General features: G+C 42.2%; 2 protein-coding genes across 2 annotated transcripts in view; one reads left to right on the top strand and one right to left on the bottom strand.

Annotated features, from left to right (window-relative positions):
• The first annotated feature begins 491 nt into the window (after positions 1–491).
• On the top strand, positions 492–2,510 carry LOC135574199 (G-protein coupled receptor 151). The gene has a single exon (XM_065025088.1). The coding sequence runs from the start codon at positions 607–609 to the stop codon at positions 1,813–1,815; it is 1,209 nt and encodes a 402-aa protein (XP_064881160.1). The 5' UTR covers positions 492–606; the 3' UTR covers positions 1,816–2,510.
• A 4,102-nt stretch (positions 2,511–6,612) lies between these two features.
• LOC115123806 (osteoclast stimulatory transmembrane protein-like) overlaps positions 6,613–24,723 on the bottom strand; it is a 60,519-nt gene continuing 42,408 nt past the window's right edge. The window contains 10 exon segments of the mRNA XM_065025040.1: positions 6,613–6,884; positions 7,015–7,146; positions 7,293–7,366; positions 7,369–7,468; positions 10,604–10,811; positions 10,924–11,022; positions 11,254–11,348; positions 11,931–12,129; positions 20,053–20,165; positions 23,409–23,703. Coding sequence (XP_064881112.1) covers positions 7,021–7,146; positions 7,293–7,366; positions 7,369–7,468; positions 10,604–10,811; positions 10,924–11,022; positions 11,254–11,348; positions 11,931–12,129; positions 20,053–20,165; positions 23,409–23,703 — 1,309 coding nt within the window. The 3' untranslated portion in view covers positions 6,613–6,884; positions 7,015–7,020.

Here is a 24,723-nt window from a genome sequence, read left to right as displayed (position 1 = left end):
TGTGGGTGCCATTGTAACCCACACAGACAGACACACACCTTCCTCCTCCATAAGGTTCTAGCAGTCTTTTAAAAAAAAAAAAATTTAAAGGTAAAAATAGTAACGTCGTGCAATTCTAAAAAATAAAATAAAAATCCAAGGCTTATGACGTGTTCATGACGTGTTCATATGATATCTACGGGACCAGGGGTCGTCAACACAAGCCACTGAACACTGGACAATAGGTCCTAACTTTGGCCTATTTTAGTTTGAATGAATTGAATGTCTTTTAGAAAATAAGCCTTTAGTCAATTTTTTTGAATGTAAAGTGTAGATTTTGCCGAAAGCACACTTCAAGTACCCTTCCTCTCAGAATAGTACCCTGGAGCCACAGCCATCAATGACGAAAGTGGTCGACGACAACAATAAACGGCAGCACTTGAAATAGCTTGCCTGCCAGTCCGCTCAACCACTACATGTCTTATCAGATAGCAGCATTTCGGCACCACAGCTCAGGGACAGATCTTTCTTTCTAAGGGAAAAATCTAGAGATCAATCCATTTGAACTAGTTGATTACCGCATATAAAAAATATTTTTAAAAACTAAAAACACAGATTACAGAAAATATGGATTTTGACCGACCGATGAACGTTTCATTTTTTGACTTTACCGGGGGAGTTCAACTACTCCACGGTGTGAACGCCAGGTCAGTCCTCCCTGTTATTCTGATAGGGATCTGTTGGACTGGAGTCATAGGGAACCTTCTGGTACTACTGAGTCTCGTCCACGACCTGAGAAACGGGACAGCATCCGAAGTCAAAGCGCTACTTGCCGGTCTGAGCTCTACAGACCTATTGATCACACTGTTGTGTGCACCTGTGCGCGCAGTCACCTACTACAGACAGACCTGGATCTTGGGAAGCTTGTTGTGCCAAACAGCGGATTGGTTTCAGCACTCCTGCCTGGTCGCCAAAACGTTCACCCTGGCGGCAACAACCGGGGCAAGATGTACCTTTGTTTCAGGCTCCTCTGATAGCAAATATTTTAGCCACATGCACATCTATGGAGCCCTGGCTTCCATCTGGATAGCATCACTGGTCTCCTCCACCCCTCTTACGATATTCACGTCTTTACAGCCATACCATGACGTCAAGCTGTGCGTAACTGAAATACCATTTTGCGCATCTGGGTTCATGGATGTGTTCTACAAGATCTACCCAACCCTAACTTACCTGGTGCCCATTCTCTTTACCGTTGTGCACTACACCAAGACACTACTGGACACGAAGCCGAAGAGGGACCTTGACGTGACCAGTGTTCAACCCCAGGACAAGGGGGCCACTGCGGTGTGGTTATCTGTCAGTGTGGCCAACGCGCTCATGCTACTGCCTGAATGGAGCTCATGGACTTGGGCTCGGTTGGGATACAGTAACAACTACACACCTCCTGTGGGGTTCGTCATCTTCTCTCAGGTCCTCATGTACTCATGTAGCTCTCTGTCTCCCATCATATTCCTCACCGCATATGAAGACGTGCGTCATGGGCTCAAAAGTCTGTGGCTTTTCAGAACTTGCAGACGCTCGAAACGCACCAGTATTAGCACAAGTCCAAATATGGAGGAGCACGGAGCAGAGGGAAGAGGAGCCATTGTCATCTATCCACTCGTGGACTTGAAACATGCGTCTTTGGAGACGCCAGAGGGGTGCGATCTGCTTACAGACACTGCAGCGCGGAAGATCTTTCCTGACTTGGAACACTTTTGGACAGAGCGCGTGGACACGCACGATCCACTTCCGTGGGAGTCACAGGAGGAAAAATCATACTTTAAATCCTGAATTGATCTGAGCGGACGGTGAGACAGACGATTTTGGGATGAATATATTCTTGCTGTCCCACATATTATTTGGAAATGGTCCTCTTTCTGATTTATATGCGTTAGCCTAACTATTGTATTAAAATGACATCTTTTTCGCATTATTCATACACTCAGAATTCGTTGCTTCATCTTCAGTAGCCTACCTCTCCTTGTTGTGCATGAGAGTTCAATTGCGTGGTCTCAGTGGGTGTTCTCACTAAGTAGAGTACATGGGCGGAGAATCAAGTCGCAGTTAACTTAAATATTTAATTAAATTGAATATGATTAGAATGTAGTTTACTACAGTGTCTGTAAATAAATATTGATAATGGAACAAAGAGGGTGCTCAACCAACGTGAGTCGAAGTACAATGAAAAGCATGTCATTATGATTGAAAGGCACAACTCGCACATAGGTGACCATAGGTTAGGTTACTATGATCACTTGATGTAAAATGGGACCCAACGGGGCCATATAGTAGGCTTCACACAACCTGTTATTCTGCTCTGTGGTGTCCAAATTGTCCTAAATCCAGCAGGCTGAACACAACAAAAAAATGCAATTTCAGAATGTTGGGGAGACATGACCCCCTCTCCCCCGTCCCCGGGGAAAGTTGGGGAGACATGACCCCCTCTCCCCCGTCCCCGGGGAAAGTTGGGGAGACATGACCCCCTCTCCCCCGTCCCCAGGGAATGTTGGGGAGACATGACCCCCTCTCCCCGTCCCCAGGGAATGTTGGGGAGACATGACCCCCTCTCCCCGTCCCCGGGGAAAGTTGGGGAGACATGACCCCCTCTCCCCGTCCCCGGGGAATGTTGGGGAGACATGACCCCCTCTCCCCGTCCCCGGGGAAAGTTGGGGAGACATGACCCCTCTCCCCGTCCCCAGGGAAAGTTGGGGAGACATGACCCCCTCTCCCCCGTCCCCGGGGAAAGTTGGGGAGACATGACCCCCTCTCCCCCGTCCCCAGGAATGTTGGGGAGACATGACCCCCTCTCCCCGTCCCCGGGGAAAGTTGGGGAGACATGACCCCCTCTCCCCGTCCCGGGGAAAGTTGGGGAGACATGACCCCCTCTCCCCGTCCCCGGGGAAAGTTGGGAGACATGACCCCCTCTCCCCGTCCCCGGGGAAAGTTGGGAGACATGACCCCTCTCCCCGTCCCCAGGGAATGTTGGGGAGACATGACCCCCTCTCCCCGTCCCCAGGGAATGTTGGGGAGACATGAACCCCTCTCCCCCGTCCCCAGGGAATGTTGGGGAGACATGACCCCCTCTCCCCCGTCCCCAGGGAATGTTGGGGAGACATGACCCCCTCTCCCCCGTCCCCGGGGAATGTTGGGGAGACATGACCCCCTCTCCCCCGTCCCCGGGGAAAGTTGCACCCCTGGTACATTTTATAAATAGATCCAATTGTGTTTAAACAGTGATGTTTTTAGTTAGTCATGTTTTTAATAATAACAGTCATGTTTTTAATAATAACAGTCATGTTTTTAATAATAACAGTCATGTTTTTAGTAATAACAGTCATGTTTTTAATAATAACAGTCATGTTTTTAGTAATAACAGTCATGTTTTTAATAACAGTCATGTTTTAGTAATAACAGTCATGTTTTTAATAACAGTCATGTTTTTAATAACAGTCATGTTTTAGTAATAACAGTCATGTTTTTAATAACAGTCATGTTTTAGTAATAACAGTCATGTTTTTAATAACAGTCATGTTTTTAATAACAGTCATGTTTTTAATAACAGTCATGTTTTAGTAATAACAGTCATGTTTTAGTAATAACAGTCATGTTTTTAATAACGGTCATGTTTTTAATAACAGTCATGTTTTTAGTAATAACAGTCATGTTTTAGTAATAACAGTCATGTTTTTAATAACGGTCATGTTTTTAATAACAGTCATGTTTTTAATAATAACAGTCATGTTTTTAATAACAGTCATGTTTTAGTAATAACAGTCATGTTTTTAATAACGGTCATGTTTTTAATAACAGTCATGTTTTTAATAACAGTCATGTTTTTAGTAATAACAGTCATGTTTTAGTAATAACAGTCATGTTTTAGTAATAACAGTCATGTTTTTAATAACGGTCATGTTTTTAGTAATAACAGTCATGTTTTTAGTAATAACAGTCATGTTTTTAATAATAACAGTCATGTTTTTAATAATAACAGTCATGTTTTAGTAATAACAGTCATGTTTTTAGTAATAACAGTCATGTTTTTAATAATAACAGTCATGTTTTTAATAATAACAGTCATGTTTTAGTAATAACAGTCATGTTTTTAGTAATAACAGTCATGTTTTTAATAATAACAGTCATGTTTTTAATAACAGTCATGTTTTTAATAACAGTCATGTTTTTAATAACAGTCATGTTTTTAATAACAGTCATGTTTTTAATAATAACAGTCATGTTTTTAATAACAGTCATGTTTTTAATAACAGTCATGTTTTTAATAATAACAGTCATGTTTTTAATAACAGTCATGTTTTTAATAACAGTCATGTTTTAGTAACAACAGTCATGTTTTAGTAATAACAGTCATGTTTTAGTAATAACAGTCATGTTTTAGTAATAACAGTCATGTTTTTAATAACAGTCATGTTTTTAATAACAGTCATGTTTTTAATAATAACAGTCATGTTTTTAATAACAGTCATGTTTTTAATAACAGTCATGTTAATACTCACTGATGCTGGTTATCCTCTTTGCATGATCCTAATGAGCTAGATGCCCAAACATAATATGCTCTACGATGTTTAATGTTAGTATTAGCCTAACTATTTGGAAAGTTCTTGAAACTGCATGTCTATTTGGTGTTTGTGCAATTATATTATCAAACTACCTTGAGTTGATTCATTTTACTATTTTCCAGACAACTGATTGCGGGAATACAGTATGTTACAATATGTAAACTGAGTATTTACAAAACATTAGGAACAGCTGCTCTTTCCATGACATAGACTGACCAGGTGAATCCAGGTGAAAGCTGCTCTTTCCATGACATACACTGACCAGGTGAATCCAGGTGAAAGCTGCTCTTTCCATGACATACACTGACCAGGTGAATCCAGGTGAAATCTGCTCTTTCCATGACATAGACTGACCAGGTGAATCCAGGTGAAAGATATGATCCCGTATTGCTGTCACTTGTTAAATCCACTTCAAATCAGTGTAGATGAAGGGGAGGAGTCATGTAGATGAAGGGGAGGGGTCATGTAGATGAAGGGGAGGAGTCATGTAGATGAAGGGGAGGAGACTGGTTAAATAAGGATGTTTAAGCCATTCAGAGGGTGAATGGGCAAGACAAAATATTTAAGCGCCTTTGAATGAGGTATTGCAGTAGGTGCCAGAAACACCGGTTTGAGGTGGTGTGTGTGTGTGTGTGTGGGGGGGGGGTTGGTACAGTCAGTGTGTATCCACACCATTATACTGTAAGTCCAATGTAAATACCTTCCTATAAGAGCCACTTGATATAAACTGGGACCCAACAGGGCCATATAGTAAGCTTGATATAAACTGGGAACCAACAGGGCCATATAGTAGGCTTGATATAAACTGGGACCCAACAGGGCCATATAGTAGGCTTCATATAAACTGGGACCCAACAGGGCCATATAGTAGGCTTGATATAAACTGGGACCCAACAGGGCCATATAGTAGGCTTGATATAAACTGGGACCCAACAGGGCCATATAGTAGGCTATATATAAACTGGGACCCAACAGGGCCATATAGTAGGCTTGATATAAACTGGGACCCAACAGGGCCATATAGTAGGCTATATATAAACTGGGACCCAACAGGGCCATATAGTAGGCTTGATATAAACTGGGAACCAACAGGGCCATATAGTAGGCTATATATAAACTGGGACCCAACAGGGCCATATAGTAGGCTATATATAAACTGGGACCCAACAGGGCCATATAGTAGGCTATATATAAACTGGGACCCAAACAGGGCCATATAGTAGGCTTGATATAAACTGGGACCCAACAGGGCCATATAGTAGGCTATATATAAACTGGGACCCAACAGGGCCATATAGTAGGCTATATATAAACTGGGACCCAACAGGGCCATATAGTAGGCTTGATATAAACTGGGACCCAACAGGGCCATATAGTAGGCTTGATATAAACTGGGACCCAACAGGGCCATATAGTAGGCTTGATATAAACTGGGACCCAACAGGGCCATATAGTAGGCTATATATAAACTGGGACCCAACAGGGCCATATAGTAGGCTTGATATAACCTGGGAACCAACAGGGCCATATAGTAGGCTTGATATAATCTGGGAACCAACAGGGCCATATAGTAGGCTTGATATAATCTGGGAACCAACAGGGCCATATAGTAGGCTTGATATAACCTGGGAACCAACAGGGCCATATAGTAGGCTTGATATAACCTGGGAACCAACAGGGCCATATAGTAGGCTTGATATAACCTGGGAACCAACAGGGCCATATAGTAGGCTTGATATAACCTGGGAACCAACAGGGCCATATAGTAGGCTTGATATAACCTGGGACCCAACAGGGCCATATACAGGCAGCCTCTGAAACAAGCTCCTTGTTCCTGAACTGTCATCATTTTCTCCCGCAGTGTAATCATTAATATGTTTTATAAATAACTGGTGCTGTTTGGTGTAGTGATTAATATGTTTGATAAATAACCAACACTTTTTGGTGTAATGGTAGACAGGGTATTTCCAGTTAGTGTGCCTCCGTATGATGACATTGAAAACAGAGTCAGATGGATAGGTAATGCTGATTTTAATAAGATTTAAAGTCAATTATCTTATTGACATGATTGATTGATTAATGTATATGTAGAATCTTGTTCATTTCTAGTCATCGTTGGTCTGCAGTAGAATCTTGTTCATTTCCAGTCATCGTTGGTCTGCAGTAGAATCTTGTTCATTTCCAGTCATCGTTGGTCTGCAGTAGAATCTTGTTCATTTCCAGTCATCGTTGGTCTGCAGTAGAATCTTGTTCCCGAGGTTTATGGTCTGATCCGCCTTCCAGTTTCTATGAAGTAGATTTCAATTTTACTTCCTGTATCATAATCACATTATTGATTCATTCAATGATTGATTGATCTAAAGAATGGACATCATGAAGACCATGAAATAACCAAAAAAAAAAACTAATTCCATACACCGATCTAGGAAATATTTCCCTCATCCTCCAGCTTTAATAGAATCTTGTCCCGCAGGTACAAGGCTCGTTCCTCCTCTCTGTCTCTGTAGAAGGACGAACAGATCTTCCTCCTGATCCTCCTGGTGAACACCTGTCATAATAACATCGTAATATGATACATGGCATTTGCAGAAGCTTTTATCCAAACCTTACGTAGAGTAGTAACGTTTTCAAACGGGTGGCAGCAAACAAAAGTGCCGAACTCTACCTACTGAGCTACAGAGGACCACCTCTCACCTCTCCCAGAATCATGACCAGGGCGGTGAGGAAGAGGGCTGCGGTGGTGGAGAGGACAGACGGGTCTGGGGGACAGGGACGACGCAGTCCGGGGGCAACAGCAGGATCCTGTAGCGATACTCTTTGTTCATTTCTCCAGCAGGTTCACGGATAAGGTCAATGATTAGGACTGTAATCTAAAAACAGAGACAGAGGGTGGAGCTTTGTGGATGGTAATACAGCTGATACTGTTGATACGGGTAGCGTAACCAGGTAACGTAACCATGTAATGTAACCAGGTAACGTAACCAGGTAATGTAACCAGGCAACGTAACCAGGTAATGTAACCGGTAACGTAACCAGGTAACGTAACCAGGTAACGTAACCATGTAACGTAACCATGTAACGTAACCAGGTAACGTAACCGGTAACGTAACCGGGTAACGTAACCATGCAACGTAACCATGTAACGTAACCGGGTAACGTAACCGGTAACGTAACCAGGTAACGTAACCAGGTAACGTAACCAGGTAACGTAACCATGTAACGTAACCAGGTTACGTAATCTAACCAGGTAACATAACCAGGTAATCTAACCAGGTAGTGTAACCAGATAATCTAACCAGGTAATCTAAACAGGAAATCTAACCAGGTAATCTAACCAGGTAGTGTAACCAGGTAATCTAACCAGGTAATCTAACCAGGTAATCTAACCAGGTAGTGTAACCAGGTAATCTAACCAGGTAGTGTAACCAGGTAATCTAACCAGGTAATCTAACCAGGTAATCTAACCTGGTAATCTAACCAGGTAGTGTAACCAGATAATCTAACCAGGTAACGTAACCAGGTAATCTAACCAGGTAGTGTAACCAGGTAATCTAACCAGGTAATCTAACCAGGTAGTGTAACCAGGTAATCTAACCAGGTAACATAACCAGGTAATCTAACCAGGTAACGTAACCAGGTAGTGTAACCAGATAATCTAACCAGGTAACGTAACCAGGTAATCTAACCAGGTAATCTAACCAGGTAATCTAACCAGGTAACGTAACCAGGTAGTGTAACCAGATAATCTAACCAGGTAGTGTAACCAGGTAATCTAACCAGGTAATCTAACCAGGTAATCTAACCAGGTAATCTAACCAGGTAGTGTAACCAGGTAATCTAACCAGGTAACGTAACCAGGTAATCTAACCAGGTAGTGTAACCAGGTAATCTAACCAGGTAATCTAACCAGGTAATCTAACCAGGTAACGTAACCAGGTAGTGTAACCAGATAATCTAACCAGGTAATCTAACCAGGTAATCTAACCAGGTAATCTAACCAGGTAATCTAACCAGGTAGTGTAACCAGGTAATCTAACCAGGTAACGTAACCAGGTAATCTAACCAGGTAGTGTAACCAGGTAATCTAACCAGGTAGTGTAACCAGGTAATCTAACCAGGTAATCTAACCAGGTAATCTAACCAGGTAGTGTAACCAGATAATCTAACCAGGTAACGTAACCAGGTAATCTAACCAGGTAACGTAACCAGGTAATCTAACCAGGTAATCTAACCAGGTAATCTAACCAGGTAGTGTAACCAGATAATCTAACCAGGTAACGTAACCAGGTAATCTAACCAGGTAATCTAACCAGGTAACGTAACCAGGTAGTGTAACCAGGTAATGTAACCAGGTAATCTAACCAGGTAATGTAACCAGGTAGTGTAACCAGGTAATCTAACCAGGTAGTGTAACCAGGTAATGTAACCAGGTAATGTAACCAGGTAATCTAACCAGGTAATGTAACCAGGTAATCTAACCAGGTAGTGTAACCAGATAATCTAACCAGGTAATCTAACCAGGTAGTGTAACCAGGTAATCTAACCAGGTAACGTAACCAGGTAATCTAACCAGGTAACGTAACCATGTAATGTAACCATGTAACGTAACCAGGTTACGTAATCTAACCGGGTAACGTAACCGGGTAACGTAACCAGGTAACGTAACCAGGTAACGTAACCAGGTAACGTAACCATGTAATGTAACCATGTAACGTAACCAGGTTACGTAATCTAACCAGGTAACGTAACCAGGTAATCTAACCAGGTAGTGTAACCAGATAATCTAACCAGGTAATCTAAACAGGAAATCTAACCAGGTAATCTAACCAGGTAGTGTAACCAGGTAATCTAACCAGGTAATCTAACCAGGTAATCTAACCAGGTAGTGTAACCAGGTAATCTAACCAGGTAGTGTAACCAGGTAATCTAACCAGGTAATCTAACCAGGTAATCTAACCAGGTAGTGTAACCAGATAATCTAACCAGGTAACGTAACCAGGTAATCTAACCAGGTAGTGTAACCAGGTAATCTAACCAGGTAATCAAACCAGGTAGTGTAACCAGGTAATCTAACCAGGTAATCTAACCAGGTAGTGTAACCAGGTAATCTAACCAGGTAATCTAACCAGGTCATCTAACCAGGTAGTGTAACCAGATAATCTAACCAGGTAACGTAACCAGGTAATCTAACCAGGTAATCTAACCAGGTAGTGTAACCAGATAATCTAACCAGGTAGTGTAACCAGGTAATCTAACCAGGTAATCTAACCAGGTAGTGTAACCAGGTAATCTAACCAGGTAATCTAACCAGGTAGTGTAACCAGGTAATCTAACCAGGTAGTGTAACCAGGTAATCTAACCAGGTAATCTAACCAGGTAATCTAACCAGGTAATGTAACCAGGTAATCTAACCAGGTAGTGTAACCAGGTAATCTAACCAGGTAATCTAACCAGATAATCTAACCAGGTAATCTAACCAGGTAATCTAACCAGGTAGTGTAACCAGGTAATCTAACCAGGTAATCTAACCAGATAATATAACCAGGTAATCTAACCAGGTAATCTAACCAGGTAATCTAACCAGGTAATCTAACCAGGTAATGTAACCAGGTAATCTAACCAGGTAATGTAACCAGATAATCTAACCAGGTAATCTAACCAGGTAGTGTAACCAGGTAATGTAACCAGGTAGTGTAACCAGGTAATGTAACCAGGTAATCTAACCAGGTAATCTAACCAGGTAGTGTAACCAGGTAACGTAACCAAGTAATCTAACCAGATAATCTGAGTCAATGAGTAACGATATATATATAATATATAGACAGGGTACCAGAGTCAATGAGTAACGATATATATATAATATATACACGGGGTACCAGAGTCAATGAGTAACAGCAGATTTTCCACTCGTCATCGGGGGGGGGGGGGGGGTGCCCCGTCAGATGTCTGGAGTAAATCCTTCACATCCTACTCATTAAAGAAAAGTCTTTGTTGAATATACTAACCTTCATACGGAGTGAAATGGTAGTTTTCACCTCAGGAATGTCCTGTGCCCAGCTCAGAGACGTCTGCAGGACAGAGTAGATGAGGTGGTCGAGCCCTAGGACCAGGGCACATACCAGGCAGTAGAAGCCCAGGATGGTGCCTCCCCACAGGCATCGTCTCAGCTCCCTCTTTGTCATCCTCCAGCCCCTGGTCCTCACCAGCCTCTTTCTGTAATCAATCAATCAAATGTACTTTATAAATTCCTTTTTACATCAGTAGTTGGCACAAAGTGCTCTACAGATACTCAGCCTGGATCTGAAGAGACCTACAGGTTTCCCACCTGTAGGCCTCTGGGAGCTCCTCCACCCCCCGGGCCCTCAGTAACTCCTGTAGCCGGCGTGTCTGACACACATTGTCGTGCTTTAGGTCTGTGAGATACCTGAGGAAAAGAAGAGAACTCCTCGTCTAAACATATGAAAAGGGAGGCTGGAACCACATCACATCAAATGTATTTTATTAATCCTTTTTCCGTCAGCAGTTCACAGATACCCACCCTAAAGAGCAAGCCTCCCTAGAAGAAGGGGACCTACAGTAGTTAGGCAGGAACCTAGAAATAAACCTAGAGAGGAACTAAGAGGGGTGTCCTCTTCAGCTGTATTGGGTAGATTACCTGACCAGGTAACTGGCAGAACTCCCCAGCAGCAGCATGATGAAGGAGGAGGCGATGACCTTCTGGGCTACGTGACCTGTGACCTCCAGAGTATCCTGTGTAAGGGAGTTAAGAATTTGCCTTAAGCTGAAAATCTCTCCAATGGTGCCATCGAAAATATTCATTTTTTTTGGTGACACAACTGCTTGGTATGTTTTTCAAAGAGGGCGGTGGAATTCGCGATCAGACTGATGAAGTGAAGCTGTTAGCAACACACTGATGTTGGTTTCACCTGAAGCAGAATTGAAAACATTATTGAAAACAAAGGTTGTTGCTTGTGTTCAAATAGCGTCAGGATTTTTTATTTTTTTGCAAACTACGACAATAACCCTTTCCTAAACTCAACCTAATTCTCCTAACCTGCTATGTTAATTATTCTAACCTTCTGATTAAGTTCTCCTAACCTGCTATGTTAATTATTCTAACCTTCTGAGTAAGTTCTCCTAACCTGCTATGTTAATTATTCTAACCTTCTGAGTAAGTTCTCCTAACCTGCTATGTTAATTATTCTAACCTTCTGAGTAAGTTCTCCTAACCTGCTATAAAAAGTTACGCCTGCCGTACTCCCCATCTAGTCAAAACCCGGCAGGCCTGCCCCCCAGAACAACGTGAGTTTCCAATAACACGATACACCTCACCTGCATGGCTTTGAACTCAGCCTTCAGTCTGGCCGAGGCGTTTCTGATACCCATCTTCATCTCCTCCACATCCACTTTCTGCTCGATCTGCAAGAACCGGTCGCTGTTCACAAGTCTCGGTATGCTTCCGATTAAATTCTTCATGTCGTGTAGGGCATTGTTTACTTGACTGGTGGAGGCCAGGATTCTCTCGGCGGTGCTGTGGGAACCATTTCAAAGTGTGTTACATGGAGTCACATTTATTTATTTTCCATGATATAGCACACACTTTTTTCCATACAGCTGGTTCTTAAAGAGTTTAGTCAGCTTCTTGATTAAATAACATCTCTCCTTCATGCTTCGGGGGAGAGTGGGGTAAATTCAGCACAGGCGGTTGGTGGCACCTTAATTGAGGAGGATGGGCTCGTGCTAATGGCTGGAGCCAAAAGGCCAAAGGCTAAGTTGAGTCAATGGCCACTATATCCATACCAATGATGATTTCATGTTCTCTGTTTTTCATGCGTAATATGTATAACATTCTTGCAATGAGTCATGAACTCAACTCGGAGAACTTGCCAACAAATTGGTCAAGAAAATGGAAGGGACAGTGATGTTGAACAGAGAGATCTACAACAAATTGGTCAAGAAAATGGAAGGGACAGTGATGTTGAACAGAGAGATCTACAACAAATTGGTCAAGAAAATGGAAGGGACAGTGATGTTGAACAGAGAGATCTACAACAAAATGGAAGGGACAGTGATGTTGAACAGAGAGATCTACAACAAAATGGAAGGGACAGTGATGTTGAACAGAGATCTGCAACAAAATGGAAGGGACAGTGATGTTGAACAGAGAGATCTACAACAAAATGGAAGGGACAGTGATGTTGAACAGAGAGATCTACAACAAAATGGAAGGGACAGTGATGTTGAACAGAGAGATCTACAACAAAATGGAAGGGACAGTGATGTTGAACAGAGAGATCTACAACAAAATGGAAGGGACAGTGATGTTGAACAGAGAGATCTACAACAAAATGGAAGGGACAGTGATGTTGAACAGAGAGATCTACAACAAAATGGAAGGGACAGTGATGTTGAACAGAGAGATCTGCAACTGCAAAAATGGAAGGGACAGTGATGTTGAACAGAGAGATCTACAACAAAATGGAAGGGACAGTGATGTTGAACAGAGAGATCTACAACAAAAATGGAAGGGACAGTGATGTTGAACAGAGAGGCAACAAAATGGGGACAGTGATGTTGAACAGAGAGATCTACAACAAAATGGAAGGGACAGTGATGTTGAACAGAGAGATCTACAACAAAATGGAAGGGACAGTGATGTTGAACAGAGAGATCTGCAACAAAATGGAAGGGACAGTGATGTTGAACAGAGATCTACAACAAAATGGAAGGGACAGTGATGTTGAACAGAGAGATCTACAACAAAATGGAAGGGACAGTGATGTTGAACAGAGAGATCTACAACAAAATGGAAGGGACAGTGATGTTGAACAGAGAGATCTACAACAAAATGGAAGGGACAGTGATGTTGAACAGAGAGATCTACAACAAAATGGAAGGGACAGTGATGTTGAACAGAGAGATCTACAACAAAATGGAAGGGACAGTGATGTTGAACAGAGAGATCTACAACAAAATGGAAGGGACAGTGATGTTGAACAGAGAGATCTACAACAAAATGGAAGGGACAGTGATGTTGAACAGAGAGATCTACAACAAAATGGAAGGGACAGTGATGTTGAACAGAGAGATCTACAACAAAATGGAAGGACAGTGATGTTGAACAAAATCTGGAAGGGACAGTGATGTTGAACAGAGAGATCTACAACAAAATGGAAGGGACAGTGATGTTGAACAGAGAGATCTACAACAAAATGGAAGGGACAGTGATGTTGAACAGAGATCTACAACAAAATGGAAGGGACAGTGATGTTGAACAGAGAGATCTACAACAAAATGGAAGGGACAGTGATGTTGAACAGAGAGATCTACAACAAAATGGAAGGGACAGTGATGTTGAACAGAGAGATCTACAACAAAATGGAAGGGACAGTGATGTTGAACAGAGAGATCTACAACAAAATGGAAGGGACAGTGATGTTGAACAGAGAGATCTACAACAAAATGGAAGGGACAGTGATGTTGAACAGAGAGATCTACAACAAAATGGAAGGGACAGTGATGTTGAAGTGATGTTGAACAGAGAGATCTACAACAAAATGGAAGGGACAGTGATGTTGAACAGAGAGATCTACAACAAAATGGAAGGGACAGTGATGTTGAACAGAGAGATCTACAACAAAATGGAAGGGACAGTGATGTTGAACAGAGAGATCTGCAACAAAATGGAAGGGACAGTGATGTTGAACAGAGAGATCTACAACAAAATGGAAGGGACAGTGATGTTGAACAGAGAGATCTACAACAAAATGGAAGGGACAGTGATGTTGAACAGAGAGATCTGCAACAAAATGGAAGGGACAGTGATGTTGAACAGAGAGATCTACAACAAAATGGAAGGGACAGTGATGTTGAACAGAGATCTACAACAAAATGGAAGGGACAGTGATGTTGAACAGAGAGATCTATAACAAAATGGAAGGGACAGTGATGTTGAACAGAGAGATCTACAACAAAATGGAAGGGACAGTGATGTTGAACAGAGAGATCTGCAACAAAATGGAAGGGACAGTGATGTTGAACAGAGAGATCTACAACAAAATGGAAGGGACAGTGATGTTGAACAGAGAGATCTACAACAAAATGGAAGGGACAGTGATGTTGAACAGAGATCTACAACAAAATGGAAGGGACAGTGATGTTGAACAGAGAGATCTACAACAAAATGGAAGGGACAGTGATGTTGAACAGAGAGATCTACAACAAAATGGAAGGGACAGTGATGTTGAACAGAGAGATCTACAACAAAATGGAAGGGACAGTGATGTTGAACAGAGAGATCTACAACAAAATGGAAGGGACAGTGATGTTGAACAGAGAGATCTACAACAAAATGGAAGGACAGTGATGTTGAACAGAGAGATCTACAACAAAATGGAAGGGACAGTGATGTTGAACAGAGAGATCTACAACAAAATGGAAGGGACAGTGATGTTGAACAGAGAGATCTGCAACAAAATGGAAGGGACAGTGATGTTGAACAGAGAGATCTACAACAAAATGGAAGGGACAGTGATGTTGAACAGAGATCTACAACAAAATGGAAGGGACAGTGATGTTGAACAGAGAGATCTACAACAAAATGGAAGGGACAGTGATGTTGAACAGAGAGATCTGCAACAAAATGGAAGGGACAGTGATGTTGAACAGAGATCTACAACAAAATGGAAGGGACAGTGATGTTGAACAGAGAGATCTACAACAAAATGGAAGGGACAGTGATGTTGAACAGAGATCTTTCAGAAACCCTTTTCCCACATTTTCTTATTATATATTATATTATATAAATATAATATGGTTACAGACATATTCTAACATTGATCATATATTTTTCCCCCCCATCTACACACAATACTGCATAATAAGAAAGCAAAAACAGGATTTTATTAAAATAAGAAACTGAAGTATCACATTTACATAAGTATTCAGACCTTTTACTCAGTACTTATTTGTATTTTTTTTTTAACCTTTATTTAACTAGGCAAGTCCGTTAAGAACAAATTCTTATTTACAATGATGGCCCTACACCGGCCAAACCCAGACGATGCTGGGCCAATTGTGCACCTCCATATGGGGCTCCCAATCCCGTCCGGTTGTGATACAGCCTGGATACAAACCAGGGTGGCTGTAGTGACGCCCCTAGCACTGAGACATAGTGCCTTAGACCAAAGCACTTTTGGCAGCAATTACAGCCTCGAGTCTTCTTGGGTATGATGCTACAAGCTTGGCACACCTGTATTTGGGGAGTTTCTCCCATTCTTCTCTGCAGATTCTCTCAAGCTCATTCAGGTTGGATGGTGAGCGTTGCTGCACAGCTATTTCCAGGTCTCTTTAAGAGATGTTCGATCGGGTTCAAGTCTGGGCTCTGGCGGGGCCAGTCAAGGACGTTCAGATTCTAGTCCCAAAGCCACTCATATGTTGTCTTAGCTGTGTGCTTAGGGTCGTTGTCCTGTTGGAAGGTGAACCTTCGCCCCAGGTCGGAGGTCCTGAGCGCTCTGGAGCAGGTTTTCATTAAGGATCTCTCTGTGCTTTGCTCCGTCCATCTTTGCCTTGATCCTGACTAGTCTCCCAGTCCCTGCCGCTGAAAGACATCCCAACAGCATGATGCTGCCACCACCATGCTTCACCGTAGGGATGGTGCCAGGTTTCCTCCAGACGTGACGTTTCGTATTCAGGTCAAAGAGTTCACTGTTGATTTCATCAGACCAGAGAATCTTCTTTCTCAAGGTATGAGAGTCTTTAGGTGCCTTTTGGCAAACTCCAAGCGGGCTGTCATGTGCCTTTTACTGAGGAGTGGCTTCCGTCTGGCCACTCTACCATAAAGACCTGATTGGTGGAGTGCTGCAGAGATGGTTGTCCTTCTGGAAGCTTCTTCCGTTTTTAATTTGTACTTATTTTGTTTATTTTACCTTTATTTAACTAGGCAAGTCAGTTAAGAAGAAATTCTTATTTACAATGACAGCCTAGGAACAATGGGTTAACTGGTCTAGGAACAATGGGTTAACTGGTCTAGGAACAGGGGGTTAACTGGTCTAGGAACAGTGGGTTAACTGGTCTAGGAACAGTGGGTTAACTGGTCTAGGAACAGTGGGTTAACTGGTCTAGGAACAGTGGGTTAACTGGTCTAGGAACAGTGGGTTAACTGGTCTAGGAACAGTGGGTTAACTGGTCTAGGAACAGTGGGTTAACTGGTCTAGGAACAGTGGGTTAACTGGTCTAGGAACAGTGGGTTAACTGGTCTAGGAACAGTGGGTTAACTGGTCTAGGAACAGTGGGTTAACTGGTCTAGGAACAGTGGGTTAACTGGTCTAGGAACAGTGGGTTAACTGGTCTAGGAACAGTGGGTTAACTGGTCTAGGAACAGTGACGGCCTACCAAAAGACAAGTCATCCTGCATGGACGTAGCTGGGATAAAAAATAAATTATAGTACAAAACACACATCACGACAAGAGCGACAGCACAACACTACATAAAGAGAGACCTAAGACAACAACATAGCAAGGCAGCAACACATGACAACACAGCATGGTAGCAACACCACATGACAACAATATGGTAGCAACACAACATGGCCGCTACACAACATGGTAGCAGCACAAAACAAGGTACAAATGTTATTGGGCACAGACAACAGCACAAAGGGCAAGAAGGTAGAGACAACAATACATCACGCAAAGAAGCCACAACTGTCAGTAAGAGTCCATGATTGAGTCTTTGAATGAAGAGAAAACTGTCCAGTTTGAGTGTTTGTTGCAGCTCGTTCCAGTCGCTAGCTGCAGCGAACTGAAAAGAGGAGCGACCCAGGGATGTGTGCTTGGGAACATTTAACAGAATGTGACTGGCAGAACGGGTGTTGTATGTGGAGGATGAGGGCTGCAGTAGATATCTCAGATAGGGGGGAGTGAGGCATAAGAGAGTTTTATAAATAAGCATCAGCCAGTGGGTCTTGTGACAGCTATACAGAGATGAGCAGTTTACAGAGGAGTATAGAGTGCAGTGATATGTCCTATAAGGAGCATTGGTGGAAAATCTGATGGCCGAATGGTAAAAACATCTATAAATTAGGTCTCCGTAATCTAGCATGGGTAGGATGGTCATCTGAATCAGGGTTAGTTTGGCAGCTGGGGTGAAAGAGGAGTGATTACGATAGAGGAAGTATAGATTTAACTTTAGCCTGCAGCTTTGATATGTGCTGAGATAAGGATTGTGTACCGTCTAGACATACTCCCACGTACTTGTATGAGGTGACTACCTCAAACTCTAAACCCTCAGAGGTAGTAATCACCGGTGGGGAGAGGGGCATTCTTCTTACCAAACCAGATGACCTTTGTTTTGGAGGTGTTCAGAACAGGGTTAAGGGCAGAGAAAGCTTTGATGTAGAGCGTTTTACGCAACTGATTGACTCAAACGCACAAGGAAATAAATTCCACAAATTAACTTTTAAGAAGGCCCACTTGTTTATTGAAATGCATTCCAGGTGACTACCTCATGAAGCTGGTTGGGAGAATGCCAAGAGTGTGCAAAGCTGTGCCCCAGGACTACCTGACAAGATGACTCCTTGCTGTCCCAGTCCACCTGACTGTGCTGCTGCTCCAGTTTCAACTGTTCTACCTTATTATTATTTGACCATGCTGGTCATTTATGAACATTTGAACATCTTGGCCATGTTCTGTTATAATCTCCACCCGTCACAGCCAGAAGAGGACTGGTCACCCCACATAGCCTGGTTCCTCTCTAGGTTTCTTCCTAGGTTTTGGCCTTTCTAGGGAGTTTTCCTAGCCACCGTGCTTTTACACCTGCATTGCTTGCTGTTTGGGGTTTTAGGCTGGAATTCTGTACAGCACTTTGAGATATCAGCTGATGTACGAAGGGCTATATGAATACATTTGATTTGATTTGATTTGTCATCAAGGCAAAGGATGGCAATTTGAAGAATCTCAAATATAAAATATATTTTGGTTTGTTTAACACTTTTTCGGTTACTACATGATTCCATATGTGTTATTTCATAGTTTTGATGTCTTGACTATTATTCTACAATGTAGAAAATAGTACAAATAAAGAAAAATCCTTGAATGAGTAGTTGTGTCCGAACTGTTGGCTGGTACGGTATGTAAATACCATAAGTACAGAAATGGTTTGCTCAGTGGGAAATTAATATCCAACTTGTTAGTGACAACTGTGTGGAGTTTGGCATTTGTGACAGCAAAACATGTAACCCATTATATCTACATGTTTCTGAGAGTCTTCATAGCTTTTAATCATTTCAAACCATTTGGACGTTTTTTTTATTAAAAAAAGACCTGGTCCGTGCCTCTCCCCTTGTCTCACAAAACACTGTTGTATCTAGAGCCCTCGTTAATCACACAGCCTAGTTGACCTGGCCCGTGCCTCTTCGGGTCCCCCTTGTCTCACAAAACACCATTGTATCTAAAGCCCTCGTTAATCACACAGCCTAGTTGACCTGGCCCGTGCCTCTTCGGGTCCCCCTTGTCTCACAAAACACTGTTGAATCTAAAGCCCTCGTTAATCACACAGCCTAGTTGACCTGGCCCGTGCCTCTTCGGGTCCCCCTTGTCTCACAAAACACCATTGTATCTAAAGCCCTCGTTAATCACACAGCCTAGTTGACCTGGCCCGTGCCTCTTCGGGTCCCCCTTGTCTCACAAAACACCATTGTATCTAAAGCCCTCGTTAATCACACAGCCTAGTTGACCTGGCCCGTGCCTCTTCGGGGTCCCCCTTGTCTCACAAAACACTGTTGTATCTAAAGCCCTCGTTAATCACACAGCCTAGTTGGCATCAATGGATGCAGAAGAAATGAACTAATCCAATGGTGCAACCCAGATGTCTGAAGTTCAAACGCACAATGTTTAAAAAGGGTTAGAAGCCCAAAACACTTCCATTAATATGAACATTGGTAATTGTAGTCTTATAACTAAAATATGAACTCTGTAGTCCAAAACACTTCCATTAAAATGAACATTGGTAATTGTAGTCCTATAACTAAAATATGTACTCAGTCAGGTCCTTTCTCATCCAATGGGTAGTGAGACGGAGACGAGGAAAGATAGGATGCAAGAAGTATGCAAATTAGATATTCCAAATGAGAAGGCAACACGCCTCCCAGGTGTGAGTCCCGAATGTGCATGGAGCTGGGAGGGCTACCACGGGCCAATGGCACCGCAGCTGTGGGAGGAGCACTTGAGCATATCAACAGAGGGGCTCACCTGTGGGAGGAGCACTTGATCTTATCAACAGAGGGGCTCACCTGTGGGAGGAGCAGTTGATCATATCAACAGAGGGGCTCACCTGTGGGAGGAGCACTTGATCATATAAACGGAGGGGCTCACCTGTGGGAGGAGCACTTGATCATATCAACAGAGGGGCTCACCTGTGGGAGGAGCACTTGATCATATAAATGGAGGGGCTCACCTGTGGGAGGAGCACTTGATCATGTCAACAGAGCGGCTCAAGTTCCTGGTCATGTTGGGGATGCAGCTGGTCACCACAATAACCAGGGCGGTGGAGATGAGGATCTTCCTGCCCTGTTTGTAGGGTTGCAGTGATGACACCAGGAAGTATCGCCGTACCAGGAAGTACCATGGCAAGGAAACAAAACATGAAGCTGGATTCAATATCGTGATTAATTATGTAAATAGCCTTGTTCGAGCCACAACCAACAACTGCTCATAGGAGCAGGAACCACCGGCTCATAGGAGCAGGAACCAACGGCTCATAGGAACAGGAACCACCGGCTCATAGGAGCAGGAACCACCGGCTCATAGGAGCAGGAACCACCGGCTCATAGGAGCAGGAACCACCGGCTCATTGGAGCAGGAACCACCGGCTCATTGGAGCAGGAACCAACGGCTCATTGGAGCAGGAACCAACGGCTCATTGGAGCAGGAACCACCGGCTCATAGGAGCAGTAACCACCGGCTCATAGGAACAGGAACCACCGGCTCATAGGAACAGGAACCACCGGCTCATAGGAACAGGAACCACAGGCTCATAGGAGCAGTAACCACCGGCTCATAGGAGCAGGAACCACCGGCTCATAGGAACAGGAACCGCCGGCTCATAGGAACAGGAACCACCGGCTCATAGGAGCAGTAACCTAGACAGCTTGATGTCCCAGTACACCCCCTGGACTTGACGCTAGACTATCACAGAGTCCTGATGAAGACAGTCCTACCATTAGAAACACTACTAGTCTATCACAGAGTCCTGATGAAGACAGTCCTACCATTAGAAACACTACTAGTCTATCACAGAGTCCTGATGAAGACAGTCCTACCATTAGAAACACTACTAGTCTATCACAGAGTCCTGATGAAGACAGTCCTGCTATCAGAAACACTACTAGTCTATCACAGAGTCCTGATGAAGACAGTCCTACCATTAGAAACACTACTAGTCTATCACAGAGTCCTGATGAAGACAGTCCTCCTATCAGAAACACTACTAGTCTATCACAGAGTCCTGATGAAGACAGTCCTACCATTAGAAACACTACTAGTCTATCACAGAGTCCTGATGAAGACAGTCCTACCATTAGAAACACTACTAGTCTATCACAGAGTCCTGATGAAGACAGTCCTACCATTAGAAACTGTTGGATTCTAGCTTGAAATGTACTTATTCATGTTACCATACTAGAATGTATTGATTAATTCACGTGTATAAGGAATGTATATGTTAGGGGTAAAGAGGAACTAGGTGTGTGTAAAGTTACTGACCTCAAGTTACTGTGAGAGAAAAGGGGAACAGAGTACATGACCGCGAAGACAACACCGCAAAATTTAGGCAGTATATCGGGCAACAGATAACAGTTCTGAGAAATTACACCCCTAATCTCATCTTGACATATAAATGCCTGTTTGATCATGTGCAAAATAAATATTTGCAGCTGTATGACCCAGTGGGTTGAATACGTTTCGTTTGAGCTTTTCCTTGTCGTCCTTCGCTTATGTTGTTCTGTTATGAGCCACATGTTTTATTTTCCAAGTGTTTGACATAAAGCAGGTTCTTAAAGGACTAAAGAGTTTACTCTGCTTCGTACTTTCTTTATTTTTGCAATGAAATGTGAAACCTAATATGAAACCCTAATGAGAAACCCTAATATGAAACCTAATGTGAAACCTTAATGTGAAACCTAATGTGAAACCCTAAAGAAAGCCTAATGTGAAACCATAATGTGAAACCCTAATTAAACCCTAATTAAACCCGAATGTGAAACCTAATGTGAAACCCTAATGAAACCTAATGAGAAACCCTAATGTGAAACCCTAATGAAACCCTAATGAGAAACCTAATGTGAAACCCTAATGTGAGACCCTAATGTGAAACCTAATGAAACCTAATGTGAAACCCTAATGAAACCCTAATGTGAAACCCTAATGAAACCCTAATGAAACCTAATTAAACCCTAATGTGAAACCCTAATGAAACCCTAATGAAACCTTAATTAAACCTAATGTGAAACCCTAATGAAACCCTAATGTGAAACCCTAATTAAACCTAATTAAACCTAATATGAAACCCTAATGTGAAACCCTAATGAAACCCTAATGTGAAACCCTAATATGAAACCCTAATGTGAAACCTAATGAAACCCTAATGAAACCCTAATGTGACACCCTAATGTGAAACCTAATGTGAAACCTAATGTGAAACCCTAATGTGAAACCCTAATTAAACCCTAATTAAACCTAATGTGAAACCTAATGTGAAACCCTAATTAAACCCTAATATGAAACCTAATGAAACCTAATGTGAAACCCCAATGAAACCCTAATTAAACCCTAATATGAAACCCTAATGAAACCCTAATGTGAAACCTAATTAAACCCTAATATGAAACCCTAATGAAACCCTAATGTGAAACCCTAATTTGAAACCCTAATGTGAAACCTAATATGAAACCCTAATGTGAAACCCTAATTAAACCCTAATTAAACCTAATATGAAACCTAATGTGAAACCCTAATGAAACCCTAATGTGAAACCCTAATATGAAACCTAATGTGAAACCCTAATGAAACCCTAATGAGACCTAATGTGACACCCTAATGTGAAACCCTAATTAAACCCTAATTAAACCCTAATGTGAAACCCTAATGTGAAACCCTAATTAAACCCTAATATGAAACCCTAATGAAACCCTAATGTGAAACCCCAATGAAACCTAATTAAACCCTAATATGAAACCTAATGAAACCCTAATGTGAAACCCTAATTAAACCCTAATATGAAACCCTAATGAAACCCTAATGTGAAACCTAATTTGAAACCCTAATGTGAAACCCTAATATGAAACCCTAATGTGAAACCCTAATTAAACCCTAATTAAACCCTAATGTGAAACCCTAATGTGAAACCGTAATGAAACCCTAATGTGAAACCCTAATATGAAACCTAATGTGAAACCCTAATGAAACCCTAATGAGACCTAATGTGACACCCTAATGTGAAACCCTAATGTGAAACCCTAATGTGAAACCCTAATTAAACCCTAATTAAACCTAATGTGAAACCCTAATGTGAAACCCTAATTAAACCTAATATGAAACCCTAATGAAACCCTAATGTGAAACCCCAATGAAACCCTAATTAAACCCTAATATGAAACCTAATGAAACCTAATGTGAAACCTTAATTAAACCCTAATATGAAACCTAATGAAACCCTCATGTGAAACCCCAATGAAACCCTAATTAAACCCTAATATGAAACCTAATGTGAAACCCCAATGAAACCCTAATGAGAAACCCTAATGACAACTCTACCTGTTTGGTTCCCAGGGAGGGCACTGACATAGAGAGGACACAGCGGACGGGGTGGAGGAGGAGCAACAGCAGGACTACTATACAGCCCCAGGTACTGGACACCACCATTGAGGTAAAGGGCTGGTAGTTCAGACTGTAGACCATCCAGACGTGTAGAAGACCTCCTATCGCTGCACCGATGACGAGACAGAAACAGAAGAGGATGAAGACCTCTAACTTGTTCGCCGGGGAAGGTTTGGAATATACACCCCATTGGAACGTCAACAGGGAAGAAAGTCTTCCTGTAAAAGATGATCTATGGATTCAAAACAAAAAAAACAAAAAAATATACATCCTGGTCTTTTGATTAGATGTTATATTATGATAAGACTTAACACATTGGGGGTGTTGGGGGGGGTAACACACTCTACCAGGATATACTTCCACACTCCATGCCCCAGGTGGCGGCAGCACTGAATCTTGGATATATAATATGAAACGAGGTTTTGATGTGTCTGTGCTATATCTCGGAGGTTGTTTGTGTTTTTTTTGGACACATGCAGCTGAAGTCGGGAAGTTTTACACCTCAGCCTAATACATTTAAACTCAGTTTTTACACAACTCCTGACATTTTACATTTTACTCAGTTTTTACACTCCTGACATTTTACATTTAAACTCAGTTTTTAAACTCCTGACATTTTACATTTAAACTCAGTTTTTACACTCCTGACATTTTACATTTAAACTCAGTTTTTACACTCCTGACATTTTACATTTTACTCAGTTTTTACACAATTCCTGACATTTCATCCTAGTAAAAATTCCCTGTCTTTTGGTCAGTTAGGATCACCAGTTTATTTTAAGAATGTGAAATGTCAGAATAATAGTAGAGAGAATGATTTTATTTAAAGTTGTATTTCTTTCATCACATTCCCAGTGGGTCAGAAGTTTACTTACACTCAGTTATTATTTGGTAGCATTGCCTTCAAATTGTTTAACTTGGGTCAAACGTGTCGGGTAGCCTTCCACAAGCTTCCCACAATAAGTTGGGTGAATTTTGGCCCATGGTGTAACTGAGTCAGGTTTGTAGACCTCCTTGCTCGCACACACTTTTTCAGTTCTGCCCACAAATCTTCCATAGGATTGAGGTCAGGGCTTTGTGATGGTCACTCCAATACCTTGACTTCATTGTCCTTCAGCCATTTTGTTACAACTTTGGAAGTATGCTTGGGGTCATTGTCCATTTGGAAGACCCTGTTGTGACCAAGCTTTAACTTCCTGACTGATGTCTTGAGATGTTGCTTCAATATATCCACATAATTTTCCTACCTCGT

Source organism: Oncorhynchus nerka, linkage group LG12, assembly GCF_034236695.1.
Source record: "Oncorhynchus nerka isolate Pitt River linkage group LG12, Oner_Uvic_2.0, whole genome shotgun sequence".
Classification (NCBI taxonomy): Eukaryota; Metazoa; Chordata; class Actinopteri; order Salmoniformes; family Salmonidae; genus Oncorhynchus; species Oncorhynchus nerka.
This window is presented reverse-complemented; position numbering and strand designations above follow the sequence as displayed.

Bases quoted from the DNA above. Each gene is read 5' to 3' on its own strand.
- LOC135574199 (XM_065025088.1), top strand. From the start codon at position 607: ATGGATTTTGACCGACCGATGAACGTTTCATTTTTTGACTTTACCGGG.